General features: G+C 45.8%; 1 protein-coding gene across 3 annotated transcripts in view; it reads left to right on the top strand.

Annotated features, from left to right (window-relative positions):
* The window catches only part of ADGRE3 (adhesion G protein-coupled receptor E3), a 64,558-nt gene that overhangs the window by 12,906 nt on the left and 36,734 nt on the right, over positions 1 to 14,918 (top strand). For all 3 annotated transcript variants that reach the window (XM_071212767.1, XM_071212766.1, XM_058290215.2), the window contains 4 exons: positions 3,606 to 3,656; positions 5,085 to 5,213; positions 7,911 to 8,066; positions 9,285 to 9,325. In XM_071212767.1, the coding sequence (XP_071068868.1) occupies positions 3,638 to 3,656; positions 5,085 to 5,213; positions 7,911 to 8,066; positions 9,285 to 9,325 (345 nt within the window). In that variant the 5' untranslated portion in view covers positions 3,606 to 3,637. The remainder of the gene's footprint in view (positions 1 to 3,605; positions 3,657 to 5,084; positions 5,214 to 7,910; positions 8,067 to 9,284; positions 9,326 to 14,918) is intronic.

Below are 14,918 nucleotides of genomic sequence, written 5' to 3'. Positions count from 1 at the left end.
ATAAACCCTATCTCCTCCAAGTCCTCCTTACCTACCACCTACACCCTCTCCCGCTCCAGAACCCTCCCCAGGGAGCCATGACAACCCTCCCTAACTGCCTCAGCCATTCAGCCTCAGTTCTTCTCTCCTTCCTTCCAACCCCACCCTCATATCATGCACAGAAATTGACCTTCGTCCCAGCTCCACCAAACTAGCCCAGCTTCATCTGCACCATCACTTCACTTGGTGAACAAAATCCCTTCCATGATCAGGGATCACTTTCTGGGCAGTAAACAGGTTATAAATGAGGCAAAGAATCCTTCAACAACACACACCAAAAAAAAAACACATTTGTTTACATACTGAACTATTGCCACACCATTTATAAATAATCATTGCCCAGGACACTCCTGCCCACCTGGTATCTGCCCGAGGAACCCAAAGATCTCCTCACAATTTAGCAGATTAAAGGTTAACACCTTTTGTTGGACTTACCCAGGTCAGCTAACAGGGAGGTGGGGATGGTCAACCACCATACCAGGGAATCAACTAATTCCATCTGCAAAGACTGTATTTCCAAATAAGGTCACATACTAAGTTACCAGGGTTATACCTTTTTTGGGAGATACAATTTATCATGTAACACAAGGCAAGAAGAGAACTAGAGATCAGAGTGGAGGAAGATTTACTAGAAAAGGGAGAGAAGGAAAACGGACTTGGCCCAGTGGTTAGGGCATCCGTCTACCACATGGGAGGCCCGCAGTTCAAGCCCCGGGTCCCCTTGACCCGTGTGGAGCTGGCCCATGGGCAGTGCTGATGTGCGCAAGGAGTGCCGTGCCACACAGGGGTGTCCCCCGCGTAGGGGAGCCCCGCGCCCAAGGAGTACACCCATAAGGAGAGCCACCCAGCGCGAAGGAGGGAGCAGCCTGCCCAGGAATGGCGCCGCCCACACTTCCCGTGCCGCTGACGACAACAGAAGCAGACAAAGAAACAAGACGCAGCAAAAAGACACAGAAAACAGACAACTGGGGGAGGGGAGGGGAATTAAATAAATAAAAATAAATCTTTTTAAAAAAAAAAGAAAAGGGAGAGAAGAGAATTCATCCATGTACCCAGCAACTTCGGACCTTTGAGGGAGCTCAATGAAGTTGGTAAAGGGTATCAGTCAGACAAAGTGGTGCTGATGCAAAAAAACAGAAGTCTGTTGGTTTTTATAAAGGGTATTAATTTGGGATAGGAGCTTGCAGATACCAGGCCATAAACCTAAGTAGCTTCCCTCACCAAAGTCTATTTTCACGTGTTGGGGCAAGATGGCTGCCAACATCTGCCAGGGTTCAGGCTTCCTGGGTTCCTCCCTTCCAGGGTCCTGCTTCTCTCTGGGCTCAGGGTTCTTCCCTTCCTAGGGCTGGTTTCTCTTTCCTCTGTGTGCTTTCTTCCTGGGGCTCTAGCTTAAGACTTCAGCATCAAACTCCAACATCAAAACTCCAACATTTAATTCAAAACCTACCTGGTACTCAGGCAAACACTTAACTAACAAAGAAAGCAATTTTCTTCTATAAAAGCACCATTTGACTCCCCACCCTGTATGAAAAGAACTTGAAAATCTTGTTCGAGGCTCGGCTTTGAAACAAAGCTCCTGAGTCCGGTTGGCCGTAAATAACTCATTTTTCCTTCTCAAATTCAAAGAAAGAAAAAAAAACCCCAACATTAAAAGCCCTCAGTTCTGTCCTTTGCCATGCCTTTTATCTGTGAGTCCCCACCCAGGAAGGGGCGGGGCTCAACATCCTACTGTCTCAAGGGAATCAAGTAAACTCTGAATCTAATATAACTTAATATGCCCAGAGGAAAAGACCAGTTAATAAACATAATCGAATACTTCTTTTGGGGATTCATCAATAGTATCAACTGCTATAGGAGGCAAGACCGGCCACAAGCCTGAGCTGTAAAATACAGGCTGTGTTTTCCAAACAGGATACAACATTGTCTCCCATCCAAGACATGTTTCTAGAGGCTTGCCTCTCCTCCAACTGGAGGCAGAATCTAATTCTTCTCCACTTGACTCTGGGTGGGCTTGTGACTCACTTGCAACCAAGAGAATACCGTGAAGAGCCAAAAGGCAGAAAAATCCAAATGTTCATCAATGAACACATGGACAAACAAAATATGGTCTCTCTATATACCTAAACTAACTGAACGTGGGGATTCGGACAGGTATCCGTACACCCACGTTCCTAGTGGCGTAACTCATAGTAGCCAAAAGGTGGAAGCAACCCAAGTGTCCATTGGCAGATGAATGGATAAACAAAATGTGGCATATCCATTCAATGGAATATTGTTCAATCTTAAAAAGGAATGAAGGGCCGGCACATGCTACAACACGGACGAACCTTCAAGACATTATGTTGGGTGAAATAAGACAGACACAAAAGAACAAACCCTCTATGATTTCTCTTAAATGAAATACTTGGAATAAGCAAATGCATAGATAGAAGCAGAATAGTGGAATAGTAGTTACCAGGAGTTGGGAGAGGGGAAATGTGAGTTATTGCTAAAGACGTACTAGTTTCAGTTTGGGGTGCTGAAAGCAGATTGGAAATAGATAGTGAGGAAAGTTACATGATACTATCAATGTCCATAATATCTAAGAATTATCCACTTAAAATGGTTAATGTGATTTTTGTTATGTATATTTTAACTCAATTAAAAATAAATTAATTGTGAAAAAGGTAAGATACACACAATGTGATGCCCAAAGGGTAAACTCAACCTTAAATGCTGATTCAATACCATTTTTTAATAGATATAATACATTTGCTTTTTTTATGTGGTCTATCCACCCAATGGAATGTTATTCAGTCATAAGAAGTGAAGTTCCTATCCATGTTACATCATGCATGAACCAGGAAGACATTATGCTCAGTGAAAGAAGTCAGATACAAGAGGGCAAATACTATATAATCTCACTTATATGAAATATCTAGAATAGGAAAATTCAAAGAGACACAGTGGGAATAGGGGCTTATTTAATGAGTATAGAGTTTCTGTTTGGGTGATGACAACGTTTTGGAAACAGATAGTGGTTTGATGGTAGCACAACTTTGTCAATGTAATTAATACCACTGAATTGTCTACTTAAAAAGAGTCAAAATGCAAATTTTATATTTTTAACCACAATTTTAAAAAATCTAGTAAAATAAAACACATTTTTTAAAAATCTAGTGAAAATAAAATTTGGTGTGGTTCACCTTTTTGGCTGGAACCCTCAGGGTTAGAATTGTGAAGTGCCACGGAAGCAGCTCCACTGAGGCCGCTGTGCTGGGAGGTCACCCAAGTGGCACAGCCAGAGAGGTCCTGAGATTACTTGAAGCGGGAGATGCCCAGCCAGGCCCCAGCAGCTCCAGCCCCAGCCACTCTCCGACTGCATCCTCAGGGGAGCCAGAACTGCCCAGCTGAGCTCTTCCCAGAAACCAGGAGAGACAGTCACATGTATGGTCATTGTTTTAAGCTGCTTCATTTTGTGGTTGTTTGTTACACGGTGATAGCTAACTGATACACAGTGCTTGCGGGATCTCCTGGCATCTTTCCTTGATAGTTTCATGTCTCTCCTTTTTGCTTCTCTGTTCCAGGGCTCCTCTTCCTGCTCAGTTTGTTAGGAACCATGGCTCATACAGCTGAAGGTGAGTGCTCAGGCTCTGACCCCTCCAAAGCCAAATGCCAGGGAGGGTTTGGACCAAGACAAGATCTGACACTGTTACCGGATTTTATTAAGGTTCATGGCTATATTATATATCATTGGGCCCTCCTGGGAGATTGATGGGGAAAATAAGCAATAGAAGCAATAAACAGCTGGAACTCCTCCCCTGCCATTATCAAAGGGGTGAGATAATCAACATTTCAAAACCCAGGTGCAAGGCCTGAATGAGCTCTATCTCCTCTGACCCAAACTCTGGCTGCCTTCTCCTCCACTTGCATCACTACACACGCAAACCTGGGGATTTACAACCTATAATGGGATATCATAGCCTGTAAATCAGCCTGCTTTATCACTTTTCAGCCCCTTCCTCTCTACCTGGGACCCCTGCTCTGTTCTTTTCTCCCATTTCCCTTTCCTCCCTATCTGAATAAATTACTGGCCTAACTCACCCGGCTGCCCTTGAAATTCACTTCTGCACCATAGCCAAGAACCTAGAGGAAATCCAGGAACACAGTATCCATCCGACAGTGTCTCTTCCCCCTTCTTATGAGGACGCCAGTTATGTCGGACTGGACCCAGCCTGACCCAGCTAGGCCCCTCCTAATTTAACTAACTCCACCTGTAAGACCCTCTGTCATCAGAGACCATGACCAGGTTCTGACTTCTTCCCGAGAAGGAATTCAAGCACGAGCCACAGACGAGTGAAACAGGCAGAGGATTTATGGGGGGTAGAGCAAGAGAACAGAAGACACATCCCTGAGGCATGGACATGGGCACTTTCGAGGAAGAAAATACAGGCTCTGCCCTGGGCTCCCCTGTTTCATGGGGGCACAGGACGCCAGGGTCTGCGCTGATAAGGAGGGGCTCAGGGCACGGGCTCCAGGGCTGTGGGGTGCTGTCCACTCCCTGCTGCCCATGACCTCTGCAGGGCATGGTGTGCTGACCAGCAGTGAGGAGCTTCTGGTCACTGTCACGAGGCGTGAGGTCGCTCTCCATGAGGCGAGGGGGACCCTGAAATCTGGGTGGGTGTGAAGCCCCCCTCGCCCACCCCTCCTTGCTGGCTGCCTTCTGAAAATGCAGCCTTTGGGTGCAGGGGCTTGCAAGGTGCCCCTTCCCAGCTTGCCTGGGTGACCCAGCCGGCTGATGCTAGCCAGTGGGCCTTTCCTCAGTTTCTCCTACCAGGCTTATTGGGTCTTCTGCCCCCTTCCTCCTTAGGTCCCTAATCCCTCCTGCCTCGCCTCCTTCCAAATAAGATCACACTCAGGGGAGGTCAGAACCTGAACATGACCTTTTGAGGGACACAGTTCAAGCTAGAGCAGCATCTTCATTTTCTGATATCCTGGGAGCCTAAACACACGGTAAGGGGAGTCCCCTGCCCAGCTGACGATCACCTGCTTCTCTCCTCCTGCAGCTACCTGTGCTCTGTGTCCCCTGAACGGTCATTGTGTCAACAGCACTCACTGTACCTGTAATCATGGATATAGTCCCACATCCGGGGTGGAAATCTTTGACTCCAAGTGGACATTCGAGCAGTGTAATGGTAAATGGATAATTTTTTAAAAAATTTTTCTTATGATTACTTTTTAAAAATACACAGATCACACAAAATGTTACATTAAAAAATATGAGGGAAGCGGACTTGGCCCAGTGGTTAGGGCTTCCGTCTACTACATTGGAGGTCCACGGTTCAAACCCAGGGGCTCCTTGACCCGTGTGGAGCTGGCCCATGTGCAGTGCTGATGAGCGCAAGGAGTTCCGTGCCACGCAGGGGTGTCCCCCCCATAGGGGAGCCCCATACGCAAAGAGTGCACCCCGAAGGAGAGCCGCCCAGTGCAAAAGGAAGTGCAGCCTGCCCAGGAATGGTGCCACAACAAGGAAAGCTGACACAACAAGATGATGTAACAAAAAGAAACACAGATTCCCAGTGCCACCGATAAGGATAGAAGTGGTCACAGAAGAACACACAGCGAATGGACACAGAGAGCAGACCACTGTGGGGCGTGGGGGAGGAAGAGGAGATAAATAAATAAATAATAAATCTTTTTAAAAAATGACGTTCCCATATATCCCACTCCCCACTCTTCCTACATCAATAACTTCTTTCATCAGTGTGGCACATTCATTGCGTTTAGTGAGTACATTTTGGAGCACTGCTACACAGCCTATGTTGTAGTTTACCCTCTCCCCTATTCCATTCAGTGATTTATGGCAGGATATATATTGTCCTGCATCTATCCCTACAATATCATTCAGGACAACTCCAAGTCCCAAAAATGCCCCACTTCATACCTCTTCTTCCCTCTTCCTGCCTTCAACAACTCCCGTGGCCACTGTCTCCACATCACTGATACAATTTCTTCCATTGCTGGAGTCCCAATAGCTCTATAGTAGAATATCAGTAAGTCCACTCTAATCCATAATTTATTCCCCCATCCCGTGGGTCCTGGGATGGTGGTGTCCACTCCACCTCTAAATCGAGAGGGGGCTTAGATCCCACATGCATGACGGATGCGATTCTCCTGCTTGCAGTTGTAGACTCTCTCCGTTCCTGGGTGTGGTGGTTGACCATCCTCACCTGCCTGTAACAACCACATGTAAAAAGATCATGGCTGGGGAATGGGTAATTTTCTGATCGCCCAGAGTCAGGGTAGAAGGAGGCACCCAAGTAACTAACAAGGCAGAAAATGCCACCCACACAACCTTCAGCAGGAAAGAAGCCTGGTCCTAGGCAACCGTGAAATGGGGACGATGGAGTTGACTTAGCGAGGACGGAGGGGGCTGAATGAAGAAGTGCATGTGACAGGACTTCATGGACTGTGGAGGCTTCTCATGCAATACCAAAACTTGGCGATCAACTTCAATAGAAATGCTGTGTACTTTAGGCATTAACTCCCCATTCTCTACCCCAGCCCATCCCCTGCTAACCTATATTCTAGAATCTGACTCTACAACTTTGCTTATTCTAATTATTTCACATCAGTGAGGCCATGCAATATTTTCCCTTTTGTGTCAGGCTTATTTGACTCAACACGATGTCTTCAAGTTTCATGCACGTTGTCCCATATACATGAGGAGTTCATTCTTTTTTTGCTGAATAATAGTCCATTGTACATATATGCCCATTTCTTCCATGTCTTTTTGCCTGGGACTCCCTCTGCCTGAAACACCCTCTTCTGCCCAGCCCCTCTCATCCTTATAACTCAAGATCAAGATTCTTCTCATAAACAAGTCGTTTTCTTACTCTAATGTATAAGCATGTCATTTGTGATAAGAACTTCATAAAGGTGGGGAAACAGAGGGGTAGAGGAAAACAGTTTCTGTATATTACTGAAGTCAAGTTGATAACAAGGCAAGTAAGATTGGTAAAGATTTAGGATGTTAAATTTAAGACCCATGGTAACTAAAAAGAAAATATTGGAGAATATTGAGGTTCATAGAGACAGAAGTTAGAGTGCAGGTTGCAAGGGGTACAGGGAGGGGGAGGGGGAGGAAAAGGGGGAGGGGGAACCAGGGAGAGAGAGGGAGAGGGGGGAGGGGGAAGGGAGCAGGGAGGGGGAGGGGAGGAGGAGGCAATGACAAGTAAATGCAATACGTGACCCTGGACAAGTTCTAACAAGGGAGAAAAGGCTCAAAAGAATATTCTCAAGGATCCTTTTAGATTGTCCAGGCTCAAATAGCATGCCCGATTATGTTTCCACGGTACCCTCCATCTAATCAAACACTTTCCCCATCGCCCAAGCTTCTTTGGCTCTCTCTCCTCACACAAACTCTAAGGGCTGAATCTTTTATCTTTAGCCAGTCGTCATCTAATAAATACGTGATGGGACTCAGTGGATCCACATTCCACTTCCTCACCCCTCAGGTGGGGTGACTCTGAGGCATGCACTTCCCACTGTCTCCAACAGGCCCCCAGAGAAACTGAGTCCCAGTTTCCAACAGTGGAACATGCTTTTCATTTTCTGCCTTCCCTTCCCTGTCTCCCTTGACCACTTCCGTCCAGTGTTTCCTGGGGTCACCCCTCAAATAAACCACTTGCACTAGAATCCTTGTCTCCATGCATGCTTCCTGGTGAAACGAATCAAAGTCAATGAGGAAAAGAAAAAAAAAGATAATCGTTACCTAAACTGGCATGTCTGAGCAAAGACAGATCCCGGAAAAAGGGGCACAGCTCTGGGACACAGTCGTTCCTCCATTTATCTTTGTTGAATGAATGATTAATTTCTCCTTTGTGTTTCAGATATCGATGAATGTAGTCCACCCCACAGCATATATTGTGGATTACACGCTGAATGTCATAATAAAGAAGGAAATTTCACCTGTCGCTGTATTCCTGGATACACACTCATTTCTGGGGCAACAGAATTCAAGGATGCCAGTGAAAACACTTGTCAAAGTAAGAAAATCCTGTCTTCTTGTTTCTCTTCCTCCTTTTCGGTTGAGCCTATCACACACACGAAAACAGAGGTTCTTGTTCTGGGGCCAGAGCATGCGTCAATTTTCTGGAGGGAAATAAACGATGGAAGGAAAAGAACCAAAGGAAGAAGGAAGCTCATGGAAATAATGGGATGAGGGAGGCCAGTGGAGTTTGGAAATAGAGGAGCGAATGAGGTGGTGATTGAGATGGAATTCTTTGGATTGCAGGGAAGAGAAACCCACTCAGGCTAACTCAAGCAGAAAGGACAAGTTCACATAAGGAGTCATGGATGGGTCTAGGAACTGGAATCCTTGGTTTTGGGGTTGTCCTGTGCTCTGCAGGGTCCTGAGGGGCATCCTTGGGCTCTGCCCACCAGATACCAGTAACACCCTCCCCAGTTGTCTCCAGATGTCGCCAAATGATCCCCGGGGGAGCAGTATTGCCCTTGGGTGAGGACCATTGTCCCATGCCGTAATGAGGAGCTCCATCTCCAATCCCCAAAGAGAACAAAGGGAGAGGCCTCAAACCCTCCAGATGTTTTTGATGGCAACATTACTGTATTAGTCAGACAAAGAGCTTCTGATGCAAAGTACCAGAAATTGGTTGGCTTTTGTAAAGGGTATTTACTTGGGATAGGAGCTTACAGATACCAGGCCATAAAGCATAAGTTACTTCCCTCCCCAAAGTCTACTTGGAGCAAGATGGCTGCCGACGTCTGCGAGGGTTCAGGCTTCCTGGGTTCCTCCCTTCCTGGGGCTTGGCTCTCTCTGGGCTCGGCTGCTCATTCTCTGCTCTCTGCAACTGCACACTATCAGGATCTTTTCCCAGGGCCTTCTCTCTTTTCTCATGACCAAGCTCCTGTGTGTGCTTACTTCCCAGGGCTCCAGCTCAAAACTCCAACCTCCTTTCTCTGCGGGGCAGTTTCTCTGTGAGTCCCCACCCACTACGGGGCAGGGACTTAATGTCCTACCAACACGTCGAAGCCTTAATCATTATTTAATCCAGTGACAGTAAGACCTCTGAATCCAATACTCTAATATTTGCCTGGATGAACAAACCAGGTTACAAACATAATCCAATATCTATTTTTGGAATCCATACATAATGCTAAATGGCTACAGTCACCCAACTTGCTCTCCCACCCTCCACCGCTTCACTCTCAGTCCTAATAATGACTTCCCCTTGCATCTTTTGCAGACAGAACCTCAAAGCCACCAATCGCTGGAGGCAAGGAAGAGGTGAGTGGGGGCTGAACCCTGGGACCTAGACAGGGATCAGTGATTTACAAAACCCAAAATCTGGGTGGATTTAGAGCAGGATGCTCTTGGTCCAGACCAAGAGAGATGGACTAAGAGGGAGTGTATTAGGGTAGGCTCAGCTGCTACAACAAGAGACCCCAAATAGCCAATGGCTTATAAAAGATGAGCATCTATCCTTCGCTCCATTAACAGCCCCAAATCTTGCTGGAGTAGTGCAGGGTGAGGGTGGGAGAGTGGGGGGAGGAAGACATGAACCCATTCTAGGGCAAGAGCCAGATGACAGGCTGTTGGAGACATGGGTCACTCATTCGCCTTGTTAAAATTCATTCTGCAGGCACTAAATGGTTATTATACTTAGCACTTCCTTCGCCTCTCTCTTAACTGTCTCACCATATCCATTTTCCCCTTCTTCCTTTTACATCATGGCGATACATATTTTTTAAATTTTGCGATTTAACCACTTGCGAGCACACAGTTCAGCAGGATTCGTTACATTCACAGCACTGTGCAACCCTCTCCACCACCCACAACCAAAACTTTCCCATCACCTCCAACAGAAACTCTGCACCCGTTAAGCAGTAACTCCACATTCTCCCTTCTCGCTAGCTCCGGGTAACCTCTAACTTAGTTTCAGTCTCTCTGGATTTGCTTATTCTAGGTATTTCATGTAAATGGGATCATGCAATATAAATACTTCCGTGCCTGGCTTATCTCACTTAGCATGGAGGGTCATCCATGTTGTGGCATGCATCAGAGCTTCATTCTTTCTGCAGATGAATAATGCCCCGTCATACAGATGGACCATGTTTGGTTTATCCAGTGGTCAGTCGATGCACCCTTGGGTTGTTTCCACCTTTTGGCTATTGTGATTAATACTGCTACAAACATCCATGCACAAATACGAGTCCCCGTCTTCAATTGCTCTTGGTATACGCCTAGGATGTGATTGCCCAGTCGTATGGTAAACCATCTAATATTTTTAGGTGCTCATGAATTCTTTGGGACCTTGCTAAAGTACACCTGGGAGGGGCCCAAGGGCCTGCCTGTGTAACAGGCTCCCAGGTGAGGCTGTTGCTGCTTGTTTCAAGAACCACACTTTGAGTACAACCATGTGGGGATCAGAGGGAAAAAACGGTGTTTCAAATCACCTAGGTTAAAATTTTTTGCTGTTTATTATAGCAGAAGAAACACAACTCAAAATGTCTTATTTTAACCACTTTCAAGTGTACGATTTAGTAGTATTAATTTAATCCACAATACTGTGTTACCATCACCAACATCCAGCACCCCAAATTCTATCACCTCAAATAGAAATTCTGTACCTGTCAAGCAATAACTCCCCCTTCCTGCCCCTGGTAACCTATAATCTACTCTCTGTCTCCCTGCTTTTGCTCATATATTATATATTTAAAACCTCAATTTGGCCATTCTTTTCCGGCCACTGGCACATCTCTTTGCTCTCCTTCACAGGAAAATTTGATTTAAATTTTCCAGTTAGAGCGTCTTTAGGACTATACATCTATTTCGGGGTTTCCCTCCCCCTGGCCCTACTGACAATCAGCTGGATATTCTCTGTGGCAGCATCCCTGCTGTCCACCCACTAAATGTTAGTAGCACACCCCACCCTGAGTTGTAACAACCAAAAACGTCTCCAGACATCACCGTGGGGGCGGGGGGCAGAGGAGGACATAATCACCCCTCGTGGAAATCCCTGGTCTATTTCCAGCAGCCTTGCCACTTTGGGAAAAGATGTTAACAATGAACCTTTACATCACAGACCTTCCTCTAAAAGTTTAGCATCTCAACTCCTTCAACCCTCCTAAAAACCCTGTAAAGTGGGGGAAACTGAGGCAAAGAGCGATGAAGTGGCTTGCCCAAGTTGCAGAGCCAGTGGGGGTGGACCCGGAATTCGAACCCAGGTCCTCAGACTCCAGAGCCTATTTTCTTACGCTCTCTGCTGTCCCTTGGGGTGTGGGAATTGATGGACGGGATTTTTTTTTTAAGGAAGCTTTAGATTACAAATATGTTACTTAGAAATATAGGGGATTGCCATATACGGCCATCCCCTCCCCCTCCCACACTTTTCCTTTCCTTCGTGCGATACATTTGTGACAATTGATGAACACATATTGAAGCACTGCTACTAACCATGGACTGTAGTTTACATAATGGTTAGTTAGCACCGCCCAATTTTATAGGTTTTCACAAAATATATAATGGCTGCTATCCATCACTGCAATGCCACGCAAAAAAAATTCCAATACGCCATGTTAAACCTATTACTCCCTCTCCCTCCCCTCAGAACCTCTGGTGACCACTGTCTTTATATCAATGTTACAGGTTCTTCCATTAATAGAATAATAATAAGTCTATTTTAGCCTTAGGAGGTAGTTGCATACCCCCTTATGTTTGTTCATTGAGTATTTGCAGATGGTGATGCCCACTCTGTTTGAAACGGGCTTAGAGCCCATGGGGCAGATGGATGGAACAGTCTTGTTTGAAGTTGCAAATACTCTCTGTTTTTTGGGATGGATATTGTGGCCGTTTGATACTATTGATGAATTCCAGAAAGAAATACTGGATTATGCTTGTAAACTGATCTTTTCCTCTGGGCATATGAGATTATATTGGATTCATAGGTTTACTTGAGTAGGTAAGGATGTCAACCACTTGGCCCTTTGGTGGGTGGGGACTCACAGATAAAAGGCATGGCAAAGGACAGAGTTGGGGGCTTTTAATGTTGGAGTTTTGATGTTGGAGTTTAATGCTGAAGCCTTAAGCTGGAGCCCCAGGGCAACAGACAGAGCCATTTGCTGATCGTCTACAGCTGGCCTTGTGGAGAGAGGCAAAGCCTAGACAGCCTCACAGCTACAGCTGACCTTGTAGAGAAAACAGAGGAGCTGAGCCCAGAGGAACCCAGGAAGCCTGAGCCCTCGCAGATGTCGGCAGCCATCTTGTTCCAACACGTGGAAATAGACTTCAGTGAGGGAAGTAACTTACGCTTTATGGCCTGGTATCTGTAAGATTCTACCCCAGATAAATACCCCTTATAAAAACCAGCCAATTTCTGGTATTTTGCATTAGCACACCTTCGGCTTACTAATACAGGTTCTGTCCATCATCATCCTTTTGTTATTTGTCCTGGACAAGTCCGATGAACTGAAGAGTAGATGTTACAACTCTGCTAAGATTCAGGGCTCAACTGGTATGTGAACAGCCTGAAGATTTAAGTCTATGGGATATATATTCAATGAGTATAGTGCTAATTATATGTTCAAATGAAAAGGGCAGAAGAGCCGTGGGTAGGGAAATTAGGAGTCTAACTCTGTTACATTGGGGAGCAAAAATTCCAAAGTGAGGCCCGCTGACAGGGTGCTGAATTCCTGAGATCGTCTGCTCTGCTTATATTGCCTGGATGTCTCCAGAGCCTTCAAGAGCTCTGCTGTTTGAGGCACTGTTTACTGTGGCCATCAATGAGATCCTGCTGAGATGTGCATAAGCAGAACCTCTAGAGTGACCTCCAGAGTCACTTTGAAATCTCTTAGCCATAAAAACTCATTTGGGGAAATGAATAGGGCTCAAGCATTTGGGTTCCCATTTACCATATGGGAGGGCCAGGGCTCAATGCCCTGGGCCTCCTGGTGAAGGTAAGCTGACCTGCATGGTGAGCTGGCCCACACGGGAGTGCTGCCAATGTGGAGAGCTGGTACAGTAAGATGACACAACAAGAGACACAGAAGAGAGACAATAAGAGAAGTAGCAGAACAGGGAGCTGAGGTGGTGCAAGAGAATGCTGCACCATTCTCTCCCACTCCAGAAGGTCCCAGGATTGGTTCCCAGAGCCTGAACATAAGCAGACACAGAAGAACACACAGCAAATGAACAGAGAGAGCAGACAACAGCGGTGGGGTGGTTGGAGAAAGAAATCTTTTTTTAAAAAAACTCATTTGTATTTAATATTTCCCCTTTTTGGTCAAGGTCTTTTTCCAAATGCATCACTAGTCTGTGCCTGGTAACAATCCCACAGTGCCAGGGAGGCTCATCCCTGAGAGTCATGTCCCATGCCAGTTTGGGGGGGGGGTAGGTAGTGCATTTATACGCTGAGTTTGGCTTAGAGAGAAGCCACATTTGAGCAACAAGGAGGCTTTCAGGAAGTAACTCTTAGGCAATATATAATACTAGGCTAAGTTGCAATTTCACAAGAAAAGATTCATAAGTACAACCATCAATATCAAGGGCCTGATGTAATGGTCTGTCCTCCTTTGCTAAGCACTGCCCATGTACTGGGGGGATTCTTGCTCCTCTATTAGAGAATATAGCAGGACTTCACAGGATGAGAATTCAATATTCTTTCAGTTATTGTCTGGGTCTCCACCCACCGAGACAATGCCCTGTGACCACTTGATCATATTCCTATGCCATAAAGACACACCCCAGGTGTAAACCTCCCCACACAACTCCCCATCACCAACACTGATCCTCCCCTGCCACAGCCGTGACCCTTCTGTGATCCAAAACCTCCCTAAAAACAAAGTAAAAAAATTAGGAAAACAAAATCATGATAAGCATAAATAACAAATACAATACAAAAATTTTTTTAATTTCTTTAATTTAAAAAATAAGAATAAAATTTTTTTTCATTGTGTCTTTCATCACTATAAGATCCATGGGACTGTGGGAGGGGTTAGAGGAAGGAGAAGGTAAACTCTGGGGATTTGTAGGTCTGTGGTTAAAACTAAGATGGTGGGAATGTTCTTTTGGCAAATATGGCAAGGGAAGGTTACAGGTACAGGGTGTCTGTAATGGGGGGATATGTGGGATAGGGTGCACCTGGGGCATGCTTCTGTGTAACATGAAAGTGTTCATCTTGTTATAGCATGTTATCAGTGGATGGAGACCCACGCAGTAAACAAGGAAATATTAAACTCCCATCCTGGCAGTCCTGCTATGTTCTCAGAGGAGCAAGAATCTCTCAAGGATATAAGCAGTGCCTAATAAAAGAAAACATACCAATATGTCAAGCCCTTAATATTATCGCCTGTAATTTTTTTTCAGATTTTTATTTTTTAATTTATTTCTCTCCCTTTCTCCCCCCCATCCCCAGTTGTCTGTTCTCTGTGTCCATTCACTGTGTGTTCTTCTATGTCTACTTGTATTCTTGTCAGTGGCACCAGGAATCTGTGTCTTTTTTGTTGTGTCATCTTGCTGCGTCAGCTCTCTGTGGGTGTGGTACCACTCCTGGGCAGGCCGCACTTTCCATCGTGCTGGGCAGCTCTCCTTACGGGGCACACTCCTTGCATGTGGATGTGGGGGACCGCCCTGCGTGGCACGGCACTCTTTGTGCACATCAGCACTACACGTGGGCCAGCTCACCACACGGGTCAAGGAGGCCCGGGGTTTGAACCCTGGACCTCCCATGTGGTGGGAGGACTCTCTATCCGTTGAGCCACATCCGCTTCCCGATTGCATTAATTTTGAACCTTATTCTTCAAAAATTGAAACTTAGTGGTTACCATAGGTTCTGAGGGGAGGAGAAGGAAGAGCAGAATAGATGGAAACAGGGCATTTCTAG

The sequence above is a fragment of the Dasypus novemcinctus genome, chromosome 30, assembly GCF_030445035.2.
Source record: "Dasypus novemcinctus isolate mDasNov1 chromosome 30, mDasNov1.1.hap2, whole genome shotgun sequence".
Classification (NCBI taxonomy): domain Eukaryota; kingdom Metazoa; phylum Chordata; class Mammalia; order Cingulata; family Dasypodidae; genus Dasypus; species Dasypus novemcinctus.
Note: the sequence above shows the minus strand (reverse complement) of the source record. Positions and strands in the feature narration are given on the sequence as shown.